This window comes from Diadema antillarum, unplaced genomic scaffold (assembly GCF_040938485.1).
Source record: "Diadema antillarum isolate AM-2024a unplaced genomic scaffold, OU_Dant_1.0 scf00000211, whole genome shotgun sequence".
Taxonomy (NCBI): Eukaryota; Metazoa; Echinodermata; class Echinoidea; order Diadematoida; family Diadematidae; genus Diadema; species Diadema antillarum.
Genome location: NW_027271100.1, coordinates 586,393 through 601,393, shown reverse-complemented (window position 1 = coordinate 601,393; position 15,001 = coordinate 586,393). Strand labels below are relative to the sequence as shown.

General features: G+C 38.3%; 1 protein-coding gene across 9 annotated transcripts in view; it reads right to left on the bottom strand.

The window, feature by feature from the left end:
• LOC139724336 (cGMP-specific 3',5'-cyclic phosphodiesterase-like) overlaps window positions 1–15,001 on the bottom strand; it is a 178,622-nt gene that overhangs the window by 117,555 nt on the left and 46,066 nt on the right. For all 9 annotated transcript variants that reach the window (XM_071635482.1, XM_071635483.1, XM_071635481.1 and 6 more), the window contains exon 3: window positions 9,021–9,179. In XM_071635482.1, coding sequence (XP_071491583.1) covers window positions 9,021–9,179 — 159 coding nt within the window. The remainder of the gene's footprint in view (window positions 1–9,020; window positions 9,180–15,001) is intronic.

Sequence of the window (15,001 nt, the reverse complement as noted above, 5' to 3'; positions counted from 1 at the left end):
GGGTGAGATATCAATTTCAGGCTCATTTCCCTTAATACTAGCATGTCAAATTCCCAAAAGTTCTTCTGGGAGTCCTTTCCCTTTGTCAGATTTAGGGCAGGTTTGGAAAGTCAAGCGGAAAAGACTTAATTGGCTGGCCAATCGATAGACTGCTTTTGAAAAGCAGGTGCCTCACTCAAATTTCTTTGTTTTTCATTTAAAGATCTACCTCTGATATTATTTGTATGTCTTCAGTTTGTTCTGCACAGTCTTTCTTATTCAGTATACAGTACAGTAAATGCCATATATAGAAAAACTACAATTAATCACACTTGACCTTGTAGAACTTATTTATACCTTGAAATTGCTCAAAACTAGAAAGAGGTGTTTAACAAAATTATCTCATTAATGGCTCCTGATATGGGTAGCAAAACTAACGGTTAATAAACTCCATACAGTAGTTTAAGGTTTTGTGGTTCTAAGTTAAGCATGTGCACAAAAATGTACAAAGTTTTGATACACATAACTTGTGTGCTTTGCACAGCATTAGGAGAGGACATGCTAGTTTGGGATGTGATGCAGTTCATGTTTCCACAATAGCCAGTGTTTCATATCTTAGGAAGCAAGTAAGGTATTTAGGTGTCACTAACCAAAGCATGAAAGCAAAACAATTATCAAATGAAAACTAGAGATGTCGCTACAGCGACTGGTTATACCCCCGCCAAACAACATTTCATAAGCTTTGGTCAAAACAACATTTCATAAGCTTTGGTCAAAAAACTGAGGAAGTAGTTAAATCCGCAAGATCTTTCCTTGATCTTCTGCCATTAATATGCCGTTACCATGGCAACGTACTTTCGGGTACTGTCGAAAAATGCGTCTTGCACATCTACAACCAAAGGCACACATCTGTACCAAGTTTCATGGAAATTGGGCAAAAACTGAGGAAGTAGTTTGCAACACAAAATTTTCCATCATTTTGGCTCATAATATGTGAGCTGTTACCATGGCAACATACTTTTTGTCACTGTCAAGAAATGTGTCATGCTGACCTATATCCTAAGACAAACATTCAATATGAATTCCATGAGAATTGGAAGAACACTGATGAAGCAGTTTTGCCATGAAGCATTTTGCCCTATATTTTACCAATAACATGCCGTTACCATGGCAACGCACTTTTTGCCACTGCGGAAATATGTGTCTTGCACATTAACATATTCAGATGAACATCTGTACCTAATTTCATAAAAATTGATCAAAAACTGTGGGAGGAGTTCGCGACGCAAGATTTGTACCCATTTTTGCCCATAATATGCCGTTACCATGGCAACGTACTTTTGGGTACTGTCAAAAAATACGTCTTGCACATCTACAACCCAAGGCACACATCTGTGCCAAGTTTTATGGGAATCGGTTGAAAACTGAGGAAGTAGTTCGCGACGCAAGATTTGCAACAGACCGACCGCCCGACCGTCCGCTGATTCCTATATGGGCATTTTCACAGTAATGGGGTCCATTTCAAAGACACTAGGTAATCTTATGTTTCCAATGTGAATAATCCACCAAACACTTTAGCACTGTATAAAGCTCACCTAGGAGAGATAACTTTGTCCAGATTTTGCTCCAAGCAGGCTATCTATAAAAATTTATTTTAAAAAACATAAAAATAGTGAACGTATGTAACAGGTGGACAGACATTTGTGTACTAATGCATGACAGTCAAATTAAATACCTTCTATGGTAAATGAGCTTTTCTTTACTAAAACAACTGATATGGATAAGAAGATACAATATCACCCCCAAAATTTAGATTAACTGTGCACTATAGTACACTTGTAGAAAAAACGAACGTATGTAACATGTGGACAGACGTGGACGTCACATTTTTGTCCGTCCATGTTACATACGTTCAGCCTAAACTCTAGAAATGTACCTTAATGCACAGGTAATTTGATTTCTGTGGATGATGTTATCTCTTATCATCCATATCAGTTCATTTAGTAAAGAAAGGATCATTTTCCATGGAAGATACTTAATTTGACCGTCATACATTAGTACACCAATGTCTGTCCACCTGTTACATACGTTCACATGAAATTTTCATCTTCAATTTGCAGAAATAAAAAAATATATAAGTGACTCATTTAAAGAAAAAAATATTATTCAGGAATCACTTAAAGCCATTGTATTTCATTTAGAATGTAAAGCACTGTGGATATGTCCGAAACACCAAATGTAACGTTGGGGGGTCCCATTACCTTGAAAATGCCCATATACCCCCTTCAAACTTCGTTTGGTGGGGGTATAAATAAACGTTCAGATGGATGTTTGAGTGACAACAGAACTCACTGTAATCAAACACATGATGAGAACAGCTGAAGAGCACTATTAGAGATCAATACATACGAAACTAACATTATTACAGTTACTACAATTACAACAAATTAAAACCTGATTAAAAAACAAGAAATATGTCAGTGAACTAGATTGATCTAACTGTAGTGGGCAGTCTACTATAGAATGTCTTAGTCTTCTACAAAATGCCAGACTCTGCCAAAATGTGACCTTTTAATATACATCAAATTCACTGATCGTCATCCCTGGTATCAAGAATCAAGTTTCATTAAAAAATGAATATTCATATTTTCCTACTTTTCTCACAAAATGCTATTTTTCATTGGACTGTAGCAGCTGAAGCAACAGCTGGAAAACTACGGCTTTAGCCAATGTTCGAGACTTTTAACAGTGACCTTTCAACAACATTTCTGTTGGCAATTCATATCCTTCCTGCCAAATTATATCAACATTGAACGTTCCCAGCAGGTTAACATTTTAAGCTAAAGTTTACTACATTTTGACCAGCAACCTTTAACCCGCTTTCTTTTCAATTTCAATTTTATCAATAATTTCCTTTTGTTTCTATGCTATTCGCAAAATAGCATCGCCACTTGGCACTCCCTACAACAACTGTCTTAGCCAAAGTTCAGTGACACTAGCCCTCTGACCCACGTACCCAAAGCATGTACACCTAAACCTTATGATTTTGTTGTTATTATTGTTATTATTCTTTGCGGGGGGGGGGGGGGGGGGGGCACATATTACCTACAATGTGACTAGATAACTGAGGGGGGAAAAAAGATATTGAAATTCCTCCCAGTATTTGATGCATGATATCACTATGTTTGAGCATCAAATAACTTGTATTAGAAGCTTTATGCAGTTGGTAAAGTGAGACTGATGAAAAGTGACAGGTGAAGCAATATTTCTTTGCCAGGCTCTGGTAACTATAAAAGAAAGAGTGAACATGAATAGACACCTACACGACAATATCACCATTGTGTCAACTTCCTGTAAAAGCAAGATTATACATAATGCCTCTGTGCCATATAATACCCATGATTACAATCATCATGCCCCAAGAGCAAATGAGAACAACTCAGTATCTACAACAAAGCTTTCATAATATTCCTTGGGAAAGGCGCTTTTGAATTTCACTGCTTCTTAATTCCGGTGTAGTCTCTTCTCCTATGAATTACAAATTGCAAGTGGCATTTGTATACAAAGCCATAAACACCAAACACCAAAACAAGGGACAAAAAAACAAGAACTCACCCATACAGAGACCAAAAAAAAAAAAGGAAGAAGAAAGAAAGCAAATGTGCATCTCACAATAATTCACATGTTGTATACCAATATCCACTACACTCGGCACAGAAATTTCATATTGTAGCAAATTTTTAATCAACCAAATAGAGAATACAAAAGTGTAGACAAACAAGCAGAAGAGAATGATGTATGCAAATCATGCCAACTTTCATGAAGAAAACTCAACACATTATCGATAAAGCGATGGTCTGCCAAGCTACTAAAAAGCAAGTCACCTCCCTCCTGCCCACTGCATAAATATTTTTTTTTTCGTCCAGCAGCAGCAGCAGCAGCAATCATCTTTTCTTCCTTTTTTTTTTTCCTACATGAGTTTATTCCTTAAGATGTAGCCACCCACTGACACGGCACTGTTGACTGCTGCTGATTGAGTTGTCATGGAGACGACACATAAAATCAATCCTGTCAAAACATTCATCTGTAATTACAGGCAGCACAGGAATCGGGCTGGGTAGGAGACCTAGCAGTTAACAGCAGATTGATTCTGCATCCCTAATTGCCTTGCTTTGAGCAGAAATCCTAGACGGATGAGACCAGTTGAGCCGCCGGAGATGGAACAATGGCGAACAGATTTGCAGGCATTCATGATGAATGCAATATATATTATGTAAACTGTGAATAGGATTGTCCTTGGCAATTCTCTGAACAAAGTTCAAACTGACAGATATGCACACAATTTAATCATCATCTTAGTATTGCCCATGCCCACCTAGGAGGAAATTACTGCACAGTGTTATGAACGAATATAAATTTAAGAAGTTCAAAACAAGAAAAATGCACAAACAAAACATTACAAATTGAGTTACAGCTGTATGAAAGTATCATTGATAGCCTTATATTTTCCACTTACAGCATTGTTATGTGCTGTTCTACTGTAAGACTTTAAATATCAAGCCTGCCTTATACATTACGTCAATATCATCTGAGAAAGTAAGCATTCCCTAGAGTTAGCCTAGAGCTTTTACTACACAGCCATGATTCTGATGAGCTGTGAAAGAAAGAATAAATGGCCTTCTAGTACATTCATTTAGCAAACAAATAATTGAAATTATGAATAAACTGAACAAATCTTTTATCCCTTTTGCCCATCAGGGGAGTGGAAAACCTTTGTCTCTAATGACTACATCAAATGAAGCATTAATCTGATATGAAGGAGCAGCACACATCATTTGAAAATGAAATAAATAATAAAGGGTTTGACAAGTACCTTTGATTTTTCTTCTGTTCTTACATTTTTTTTTCTCTTTGGCTCATTTTTGCTTCTATATTGCATTCAAAAGACAAGAATTTTTACGAATCAGATTCACCACTTTGCTCCTAAAAAAAATGCCATTACCATTCAAAATACATTTTGCATGAGTGCAGATGTCAATTTATGTATTTCTTTTTCTAAGTACATCCATTTCATTTATCTTTTAAGAGGGGATGTTGCAGTGAATATGAGGACAAAATGTATTTTTGATTTCTAGTTGCATTTCTATCCTTGTCTTATATGATCCTGTATTCCACACTGGGCACTTCAAACCCTAAACAAAGCAAAAGCTAGAGTGCTGCCAATGCTAACAAATGCTTTCAACAAGGGTAACATGCCCTCTTACCTTTAAATGTACATGAAACTTACACGGCCGCAAGAATAAGAGCCCAGACATTTATGGCCTATCGCAATATTTTGGAAATTTCCTTCCGTGGATGATTCTTTCAAGAAAATGATTGATCATAACACAACCATATTCCCAGTCACATTACAAGAAACTACAAATAGATTCACTTCCTGCTATTTTGGTCAGACAACAAACTTCCAGCAACACTTTGCATAGTTTTTGTAAGTTGGTAGTGTGGCCACACATGGCTGAAACTATAAGAGGAGCTTGTTACATGATTAGATCCACTCCGTGTTGGCTACACACATCGTGTATTATTTTGATCACTGCACGCTGTGCACTTGCATTTTTTACACGCAATCAAATTTCCCGTGGCATTCTAGGAGGGCGAGCAGTTTCTGCCCCTGTGGAGCATGCAATTTAAGGACCAAAACTGGGGATAGTTTCGTATTGCTCAGATTACACGTACATGCTGCTTATACAGCTACAATCGAAAACCATTGTTTTTCCACTGATAAGTATAATGGGTAAGGAATGATGCACTATTCTCATTCATTTTGAAATGTGAATCAAAGTGCATCCGATTTTTCCATGGGATGAGTTTCTGCATCTTTTCTATTTGAGAAAAGTGAACAGCTTCGCATTTGCACTTTGATTGGTGGTTTACACAACAGATTAGAGACTGAAAGACATAGCTAGAAAACCACCCCCAAAGTTCTAATAAAATACATGCTGGCCATGCTGGCTGGCTTGGAAGAAAGTGCCCTTACCCCCACATGCTGGACTGTACAAATTGAAAGCCTCGCCCCATCCTGGTGGTTGATGTGGACTGACAGATATGGCACATCAACAGAAATCATTTAATAGGTAAAGCGGCTATAAGTCTACATGCCTCTCCTCTCTGCTCCTCCTTCTGTGCCATTTCAGTTTTACCCTTTGCCATTTATTCAGCATCTACAAATTCACCTATTACTTCCTCATTCTACATTTTTTCCCCCTCTATTCCTTACTGCCCTGCTTTTCAAGCTTGGCCTTCTCTGTTATTTTTCTACAATAAATTTGCAATCTCTGTTCTTAATATCTGTCCCTGTTACTCAGTTCACTCATTGTTCCTGTTTCCCCTTGTCCAACTCACATGTTCATCCACTTCCATGCCATGAAACTCTTGAGCTTTACTTTGCTTTCTTTTGTTTTTTCCCACGACATTTACCTTTTAATGTTCTGTTTACCTACTCCTGCCAGCTTCCACTTATCATCTGCTAATATCTACGCCTTTGCTGCACAGGCAACCATTCCCCACAGTGTTCAATCCTATGACAAACTCACTTTCTCTGCCATAAGGGAACACATCCAAACTGTTGTAATTTCTAGCAATTCCTTTCTTCTCACTCAGCCTTTGCTGGAGAAAATGTCAACTGTACTTTTATGTTGATTTCTCTCTGAACTTTGCCTGTATGTTTGCTCTCTCCCTCTCTCTCCCTCTCTTTCCCTCTCTTTTTTTTTCTCTCTCTCTATTTTACAAGCGCTATCTTCAATTCTACTTTAATACACTGTTACACTGTAACTAGGCCCTACCTGGTAGTCTGTACAACACTGCCTAACATGACTGTATTCCTCACCTTTTCCTTCCCTTCTTTTAACAACTTCCCTCTTCCTATCTCCCTCTATCCTACTTATGCCTCTCTCTCTTCTCTCAGCATCTGAATCCTTCCTCGGAATGAAATTAGACTGACTAGCATGCCTGAAGTTTCATGCATGAGTGGTAATTGGTGCGTATCACTTCACTGGCTCGACCTCTTGATTGATATAAATCCCAAGATATTCTCATTTAGCCCCAACGCAACTTCTCTCTCTCCGGACTTGCAGGTGAAATTAGAATCAGGCCCCAGTCCATCCAGGAGGAGTCTCAAATTCAACAGAGTATGGAATACAATGTGGGCAAATATTGACTTGCCAGAATAAGGGACATCTGCCTTTAGTCTGGGGCTGGGCACTTCACTTTGTCAGGGGCATACAGCTGAGAGTGCATTTACTATCTTACCAGCCTCTTCACACAAGGTTTCAAATATGTCAAGACAAAAGATATGCATTTTACGTACAGATGAAAGTGCACTCTTAAAACAAACAAATAAAATGTGCTGGAAAAAATGATAATACTGCAATAAATATAGATATGATGTATGTGTATGTATGTATGTGTGTGTATATATGTATGTATGTATGTATAATACATACATGTCTTATGAGAATTATGTGCCTTTGTGCAAAATATTGAGGCTTTACCATTTAGGTAAATATTGGCTAATAAAAAAACATGATCCCAATCATAGATTCTTTATAAATATTTTTGTCAGTCAGACAGTAAGTAGTGGAACATTAGAAATTCAACTAATTCCCTGAGGGGATTATTTAAATACTTTGGCAAGATCCCATATCTATTCACACATTATTGAATCTGCATGCATCTTATAGTGTTAAGAACATGAAATGTACAAATTCTTTCTCTGAAGTTGCCATCTATGTGAGATACAAGTCTGGGAACCAATTTTGTAAGTGGACACACAAAAAAAAGGCACAAAATTTAATTACAGGCCATTTCCGCCTGGGACTGAAGCCCACTTTCCAATCAATAGGGCAAAGCATCCGTATAGCAGAGGAATTCGGGACTGGTGGGCTTGTCAAGCCTCAGACGGCAGCATTAAAGCATCTTGAGGGACTTGACTGTGAATGCACTTTCACATGCATCTCCCTAATTCCTGTTTACTTGTTTGTTTGCCAGTTTCTTACATTCTAAAGAGTCCTGCAGGGTTAGATAACTATAGGAAACGAGCCACAGGATCTGCTCAAAAGGAAATTATTACATCTTTCTCTCAGAGTCATACCCTCATCTTCACCAATATGTACAGGAGAGGAAAAAAAGCACATTCTCTGATGTCCATCATTCACACGAATGATTTCTTGCCCCATGCCATTACAGACCCTTAACGTACATGTGCACGCATGGATGAATGTGTGCAATGAATATGAAAGCATGTGTGTGTAGGTGTATGGTGTGTGTAGATGTGTGGTGTGTGTAGGTGTGTGTGGGTGTGGGTGTGGGTGTGTGTACACAAAGGGCATCTACATCATACACAACAACACAAATCAAATCACAACTACAACCTGTCGTAAATTCAGTTGAAGAGCTTTAAGTACAAATCAATGACACAATGGCATTTACAGTATATCTACAGAAGATGTGAACATCACAAAGATGTTGTCACTGTTCAACATGTGGAACATGAATGACAATTTGTAAAGCAGTACTTTTTATGAAGCCTTACATAGGCTCACCAGACTAATTTCTTTGAGAGCTCATCTCAGTTTTGGTGAGAAAATAACTGAAATTACAACATCATCAACGTTACAATTCCAACAGGCATCATGAAATATCTTAATCACAAAAATTTTAGTGAAAACTCTTTCCCACAGTTGGTGAAAGCATCTAATTAAAAGCCTATTTTTGTTTGTTTGTTTGTTTTTTCAAAAGTGATTTCTTCCACTGACATTGTAAAACTTTCATTTACAAATAAATAAAGGTAATGCAAAATCCAGATATAGATATTCTTACACAATAAGGAGGGACCTGCACTTTTGACCATTGAACTGATTAGCAATATCTTTCTTTCTTTTTCTTTTTTCTTTTTTGCTTACTTAAAGTGCAGGTCAATTTGCATTTGACAGATCTCAGACCACAATTCAAGACAACTTGTGCCGTCAGATTCTTATACCAACCTCTTCATCTTTGCCAGTGAACTCGTGAGACCCGGTGATCTTGTTGATGACCTGGGCGACACCGACCACCTCGCCATCATGGTTGCAGATGGGCATGCACAGGATGCTGTGGGTCTTGTAGCCTGTCATCTTGTCAACCTCTGGGTTGAAACGCTTGTCCTACAACAAAGACCAGAATACATGACGGCATTAAGAATATGAGTCATCCAACAGCATGATTCTCAGTGAAATATTTTTTTCAAAAACTAAACATATTCATGATAACATTACAAAGATAAAAATATTTACGTCTTGTGACCCTTATGATTAAGGGCAGAGACAGTCAATTCAAGTGCTATTTCTGCAGGAGGACAAAATCTTAATGGCGGCTAGCAGATTTCCTGTCAACTCTGCAACTACGTAATTTTGACAAATTACTCAGATATGCCGATATTTCAACATGTTTTCAAACACAAAAGTTTGTCTAAAAGCATACATGATATGCCGTGACAGTCACACCCCATCATATTACAAACACCATGGTGCAATGTATACATGTACATAGAACTAAAACCCAATACATGACTGGGTTAACTGGTCTGAAAGGAATTGATTGACGGGAAAATATGTATAGCTAGTGGCTGGCAGCTATCTAAATAATTTCAGACAATATGATGGATCAGGAGAGTGTTGACATGTATTGTGAAATAACATTGAGTATAAATTACTGTACATGCCAATTATTTCGCAAGTCAAATTCTTGTGAATTGTCAGGACTTCCCCAAAATTTTGTGAGTGGTTGAATTTGCAATGAGGGAGTGCAGTAATGAATGGAGAAATGTATGTGTGCATGTCGCATTCATGTCAGAATCAGAGTTGATATTTTTTTGTGTTGTTAAATTCGCGAATAGCACCCACTTAGCAAAGTTCGTGAAAATAAAAACCTCACAAAATATATAGCATAACCAGTAGCCATAAACTGGTCCTTTTCATTAGTCATTAAAAGCAGACACAAAGACTAGATTATACAGGTCATATGAAATACAAATCTTAGAGACCGGCATTGCAGAGAAGAGGTAACATCCTCTTCAAGGCTTTGCTAGGTACTGAATTTTCATCTGCATGCTACAGCTGTAACTGTACAGAACTCAAGATATCTAGAGTTGATACAATTCTTCATAAATGCAATTCCCCAGACATTTTTTCCCATGATCATGCCTGCAGGGTCAACTACTCTCCAGTTTGGTTGATTCGAGAGATTTGACCTTTGCTGAAGAGTATTATTGACCGCACCATGCTACTCAGTTTCCAGCTTGGCCACATGAAATCCACACTGGAAGTTTTCTTTTCATTTGGATTCACTGTGCTTCTTTCCAGCAATATGCAAGAATCATGTTCTTTGAACACAGACTCTTTTCCAAGAGCAATAGAGTTATACCTTTATATGTCTTGCCAAATCTTTAATCTATTCACTGTTTTTCCATCACCACTCTCCACTCTTCCTTTGGTCAACATAAAGTATATGTCCTAAGATCACATGTGGCAATACCTGCTGCACAAATTTGTCAATTTGTCACAATGCATGATAACTCAGCTACAAAACTGCAGTTTTGCTTGTGACATTCTGCTCACTGCCCTCTATGGCTCATACATTTCTCAAGTTATCACATGTAGTCTTGGACACAGACGAAACTATCGTACACTATGTCCCCACATCTCTACATTGGTAGAGTCCTGTATAGCACTTGTAAAATGCTGAAGAGATTCCTCAGTTAAGACACTCAAGTTTTACATTTCAGAAATGCAATTCTGCAAATAAACAAACAAAATTTTAATTTCACTATATTTTCTCATGTAATGCAAATCCCCCCCAAAAAACCCTGTTAAATAAATTCCTGTCCATTGGCTGCACACTGAGTGACAGTTTGACATTTAGATAAAAGGAGGAGGGCAGTCATGGCTTTAAACTCATGCCACTGTGATTTCCATCACAGCCCTCCCACTCTCTTTGGTGATCCATCCTCATTGCATGCCAGCTCAAGCCTGACATAAAGCTACCCACTTTATGTATCTCAAAAAACCACCGACTCTAGCTGCTTATGTCAGGCCCCAATGCCTCACAGAGGTAGATTTTTCAGTGTACAGGAGAATGTACAGGACAAGGTAGATAACACTAAAACACACAACCCATCAAACAATAACACGATACTGTTTTGACTTGCAGAAATGTTCAAAGTGAACAATGGTAAGATGAAAGATTTAAACCTTAATGGATTCCTTGCTTTACATTTGACATTTCAGATTGAAAACATACTTTAGACACAAACTGAAGCTTTCAATGGATGAAAATAAAAGCTTGTGTGAAAATAAAATGCGTACGAAGCAAAAAGGTACGAGAGTCATCAACCAGGAACACTTTTACACAGAATTGTTACCAAACAACTTGATGTGGATTGAGCACTATCTGCTGATTGTGTATGTACTATATCTTTAATGAATTGAGATCTATGAGCTTTGGTCAATTTATAATTTATAATTGCACATCCTTATAATGATCCCCATTCCATCACATAAACACCATCTACTAGTCTCGTAAACACATTATTTCCTTTAAAAAAAAGGGGGAGGGAAGATTCACTATATATACTGTCTGCAGAGTTTATCAAGATGAGTATAATTGAACTGTGCACAGTCTGCTATGTTTATGCCTTTCTGCAGCTCAGCTGACAATTTGTGCATTGTCATTGAAGATATGCAGTCAGCAATAAGGTCTTTGCACCCAAGATAAATCACTCGAAACATGTCTGGCTGAGAGATGAAATACTCCCCAAATATATCACAATGCCCTAATGCCTGACTAGAGTCTTCGCCACATGAAATGGATACTCGAAATTGCAGCCATCTGGTGCCCGCCAAGCTTCACTTGGTACCCTTGTGAGACACAAGACATGGAAGGTTGATGTGACAGCAGTCTATGATCAAGTGACAGGCATGCTTCCCACTCATGGCCGCAGGACATCTATCTAATTCTGCATCGGCGTTACATCAGAAGCATCATACCCTCTTGCCTCCCTGCCAACCGCCAATCTCAGCGCCTACTTATGCATTACTAACTTTCCTCTTGTAGTGGCATATCCATGATGGTGTGATTTAGGACACATTAGAGCCTTCTATGCCTCAAACCAGTAATTTGTGGTGATTTCAACCACTACCTGCCTTACTCTTGTCGTTTAAATGGCAATGGAAAATATGAAAATGTTCTGGAAGTATTAGTATGTCTGGATTTTTCTGGAAGAATGGTTAATCTCTAGTTGGTTGCATAATGAATGATTTTGTTTTTCTTGATTTTCTTCTGTTTGTTGCTTTGTCGTTTCTTCAGTTGCGTCATTATAACAAAATTCATCATTCACAAATCACGACCTTCTCCCCTTCTCTTTCATCTTTTCTTTTTCCTCTTAGTCAACATATAATACAAAACACGCCTTCATCTTCTTCATTTATCTTTATCACTGTCCATTTGTTTTCTCTTCAAACACAGCTGTTTGACCTTCTCTCTCATATACCTGTCACCTACTGTTTGATGTTGGATAACAATGTTTATCAATAATTGCCTAATATCACAACAATAAGAATGACACATGCAATGTGACAAGCTAATTCACCTCTAATACAGGAGGGAGCACAACCAGATTTACGAACATTTGCACATGCCCCAATAACAAAGGAAAATGTCAGGGCTACTCATCTTACACATCATGAAATCATATATCAACTAATGCCACACGCCAGGAGAGAAGAGGGCAGGATCGACTGAATGCGAGTCTAAATTTGGTTGTCACTATTTGGCATGATAACCCACTGACAGGCAGATTGATCAACTGCCTTCTGCATCTCCCTCTCCATCCACCCCCCCCCCCCCCCCCAAAGAAAAAAGAAGACAAGATGGGATATGCAGAGCACAGCACTGTTGCAATTAGTATGAGCATTGCTCGCAGATGTCAGTGATTTATGAATTTGTGTTTCCAATGGTCTTCACTTCTTATCAGGCATTCTGGGAGGGTGACATTGACATAAACATGAGCTGAATGATGTATTATGAGATACGTGGATGACTACTGGACACAGCCGACCATTATCCAATTACATCTCTCATCACACTGTGGGGCTCCATAATCATACATCATTTGTCAGGGGACGATCAAATGTTTGTATTTAGTGGTTGAAAAAATATATATTATGCATCAATCCCAACAGGCTGCTTTATGGCTAGTTGTTTTAGCACTTTGTGCATTGTACAAAAATTGGTTATAGATATTGCACTAGAAAATATCAATAGGTTGATTAATGAACATGCACCTTGCAAAGAAAAGAACATAGCAGAGTATTATCCGACAGACTGCTTTTACATAATTCTCTGATTTATTAGTTACACATATTCACTAATCAAACTGTCCATACCCATATCTTGATATGTGCTAAATTGTATGTAAAAATGTGACAAGAACAGAAGTAACAAAATGTACCAGAAGTTCAACACATACTACGAATACAAAAAGGCACAAATGAAAGAGGAAAACTCATGGATCTTACATGCACATTGTAAACATCAATAAAGTGTTCTTCCCCTGTCCTTCCCAGTTTCTACATCCTCAACCCCCCCCCCCCCCCCCCCTTCCCAGAATTTCAGCACCACACATGTACAGTGAACAAAGGAAGATGATAATACAGGTAGATCAGGTTTTTAATCCATGTCGGGTGGAAGACCTACATGGTGAAATATCAGCTTTGCTACAGCTCATGTTATGAAACATTAACTCTGCAGACGCATGTGCCAAACTGATGAGAGTAAAATTTCGAAGTGCAACTGCCTCTTTTTGCGGAGGAAAGGCAGCGTCATCGAAGGAGTAGGGAAGCAGGCCTGGCTGCATTCCCATATCAGAAGGGAAGCATGTGAAAGCGCATATTGAGTGTAAGTTAAATCTCAAAAGATGGCCGAACAAAATCTGGGTTGTGGGTATCTGCATCAGCATGTGCAAGCCCTATCCACAATCTGTCCCAGAGGCTCTGGGAGGAAAAGAAGAAGGGGGAAAATCTCTCTCTCTCTCTCTTTCTAATCATGTGGTAGAGCAGTAGAAAAGGCTGGAAAAGTGGGTCAGGGAGAGTATCCCCTTTCACTATTTTTCAAGTCTGTGTGAAAAGGTGACACTTCAACAATGTCTCCCTTAAACACATTTAGTGCAGTGAACGTGAACCCATGTTTAACTTTTAGAAGCTGAACAGCCACCTACACGCTCTTGAAGGAGGCCTGGTTAACTGTACATATCTGCCTCCATGTGTCCAAATGGGATTTCATCTGCAAAGGATTCCATAACTATCACCTCAGAGGGAAAGGATGAGAGAAAATTAAGCTTGTTGGTAAACAGAGAAGATCTAAATTTGATAATCCTACACCGGAGAATTCTTCATCTGTTTCCCCGAATGATGTACTCAAGCTATTACTTCCATTGAGGAAGAATATAAAACTTGCAAAAGATATTGATGTGTAGGTCAGCTAGGTCTAGTCAATACATGTGCTGGCTGACACTCACTCTGTTCTGTCCAGCATTGGACTCTACAACTTAGCTCTACATTCTGGAGGCGAAGTTCATTACTCTCAAGAAATCCAATCCACAGAATTGAGACATTTTCAGTCCCTTGACACTGGTACACATCCTTTTTATCAAAAAGCAACTTAGGGGCAGAAAAATTAAAAAGGTGAGACAGACACACAGTCAGAGATGCAGACAGGTTGGTGGTTTTTTTTTTATATTGTATTCTCCATCATTGAACTATTGTGGAGAGTGTATTCACTCACCATAAAATGCACAAGATTGAGAAGCCATCAGATATTTCACACTAAGTGTTCAAATCTTATTGAAATTCTGCTTTTACTATACATATAACATCCTACGGGTATATGGGTATAAATACATATCGCACATATTTTGTATCTTTTGCTATTT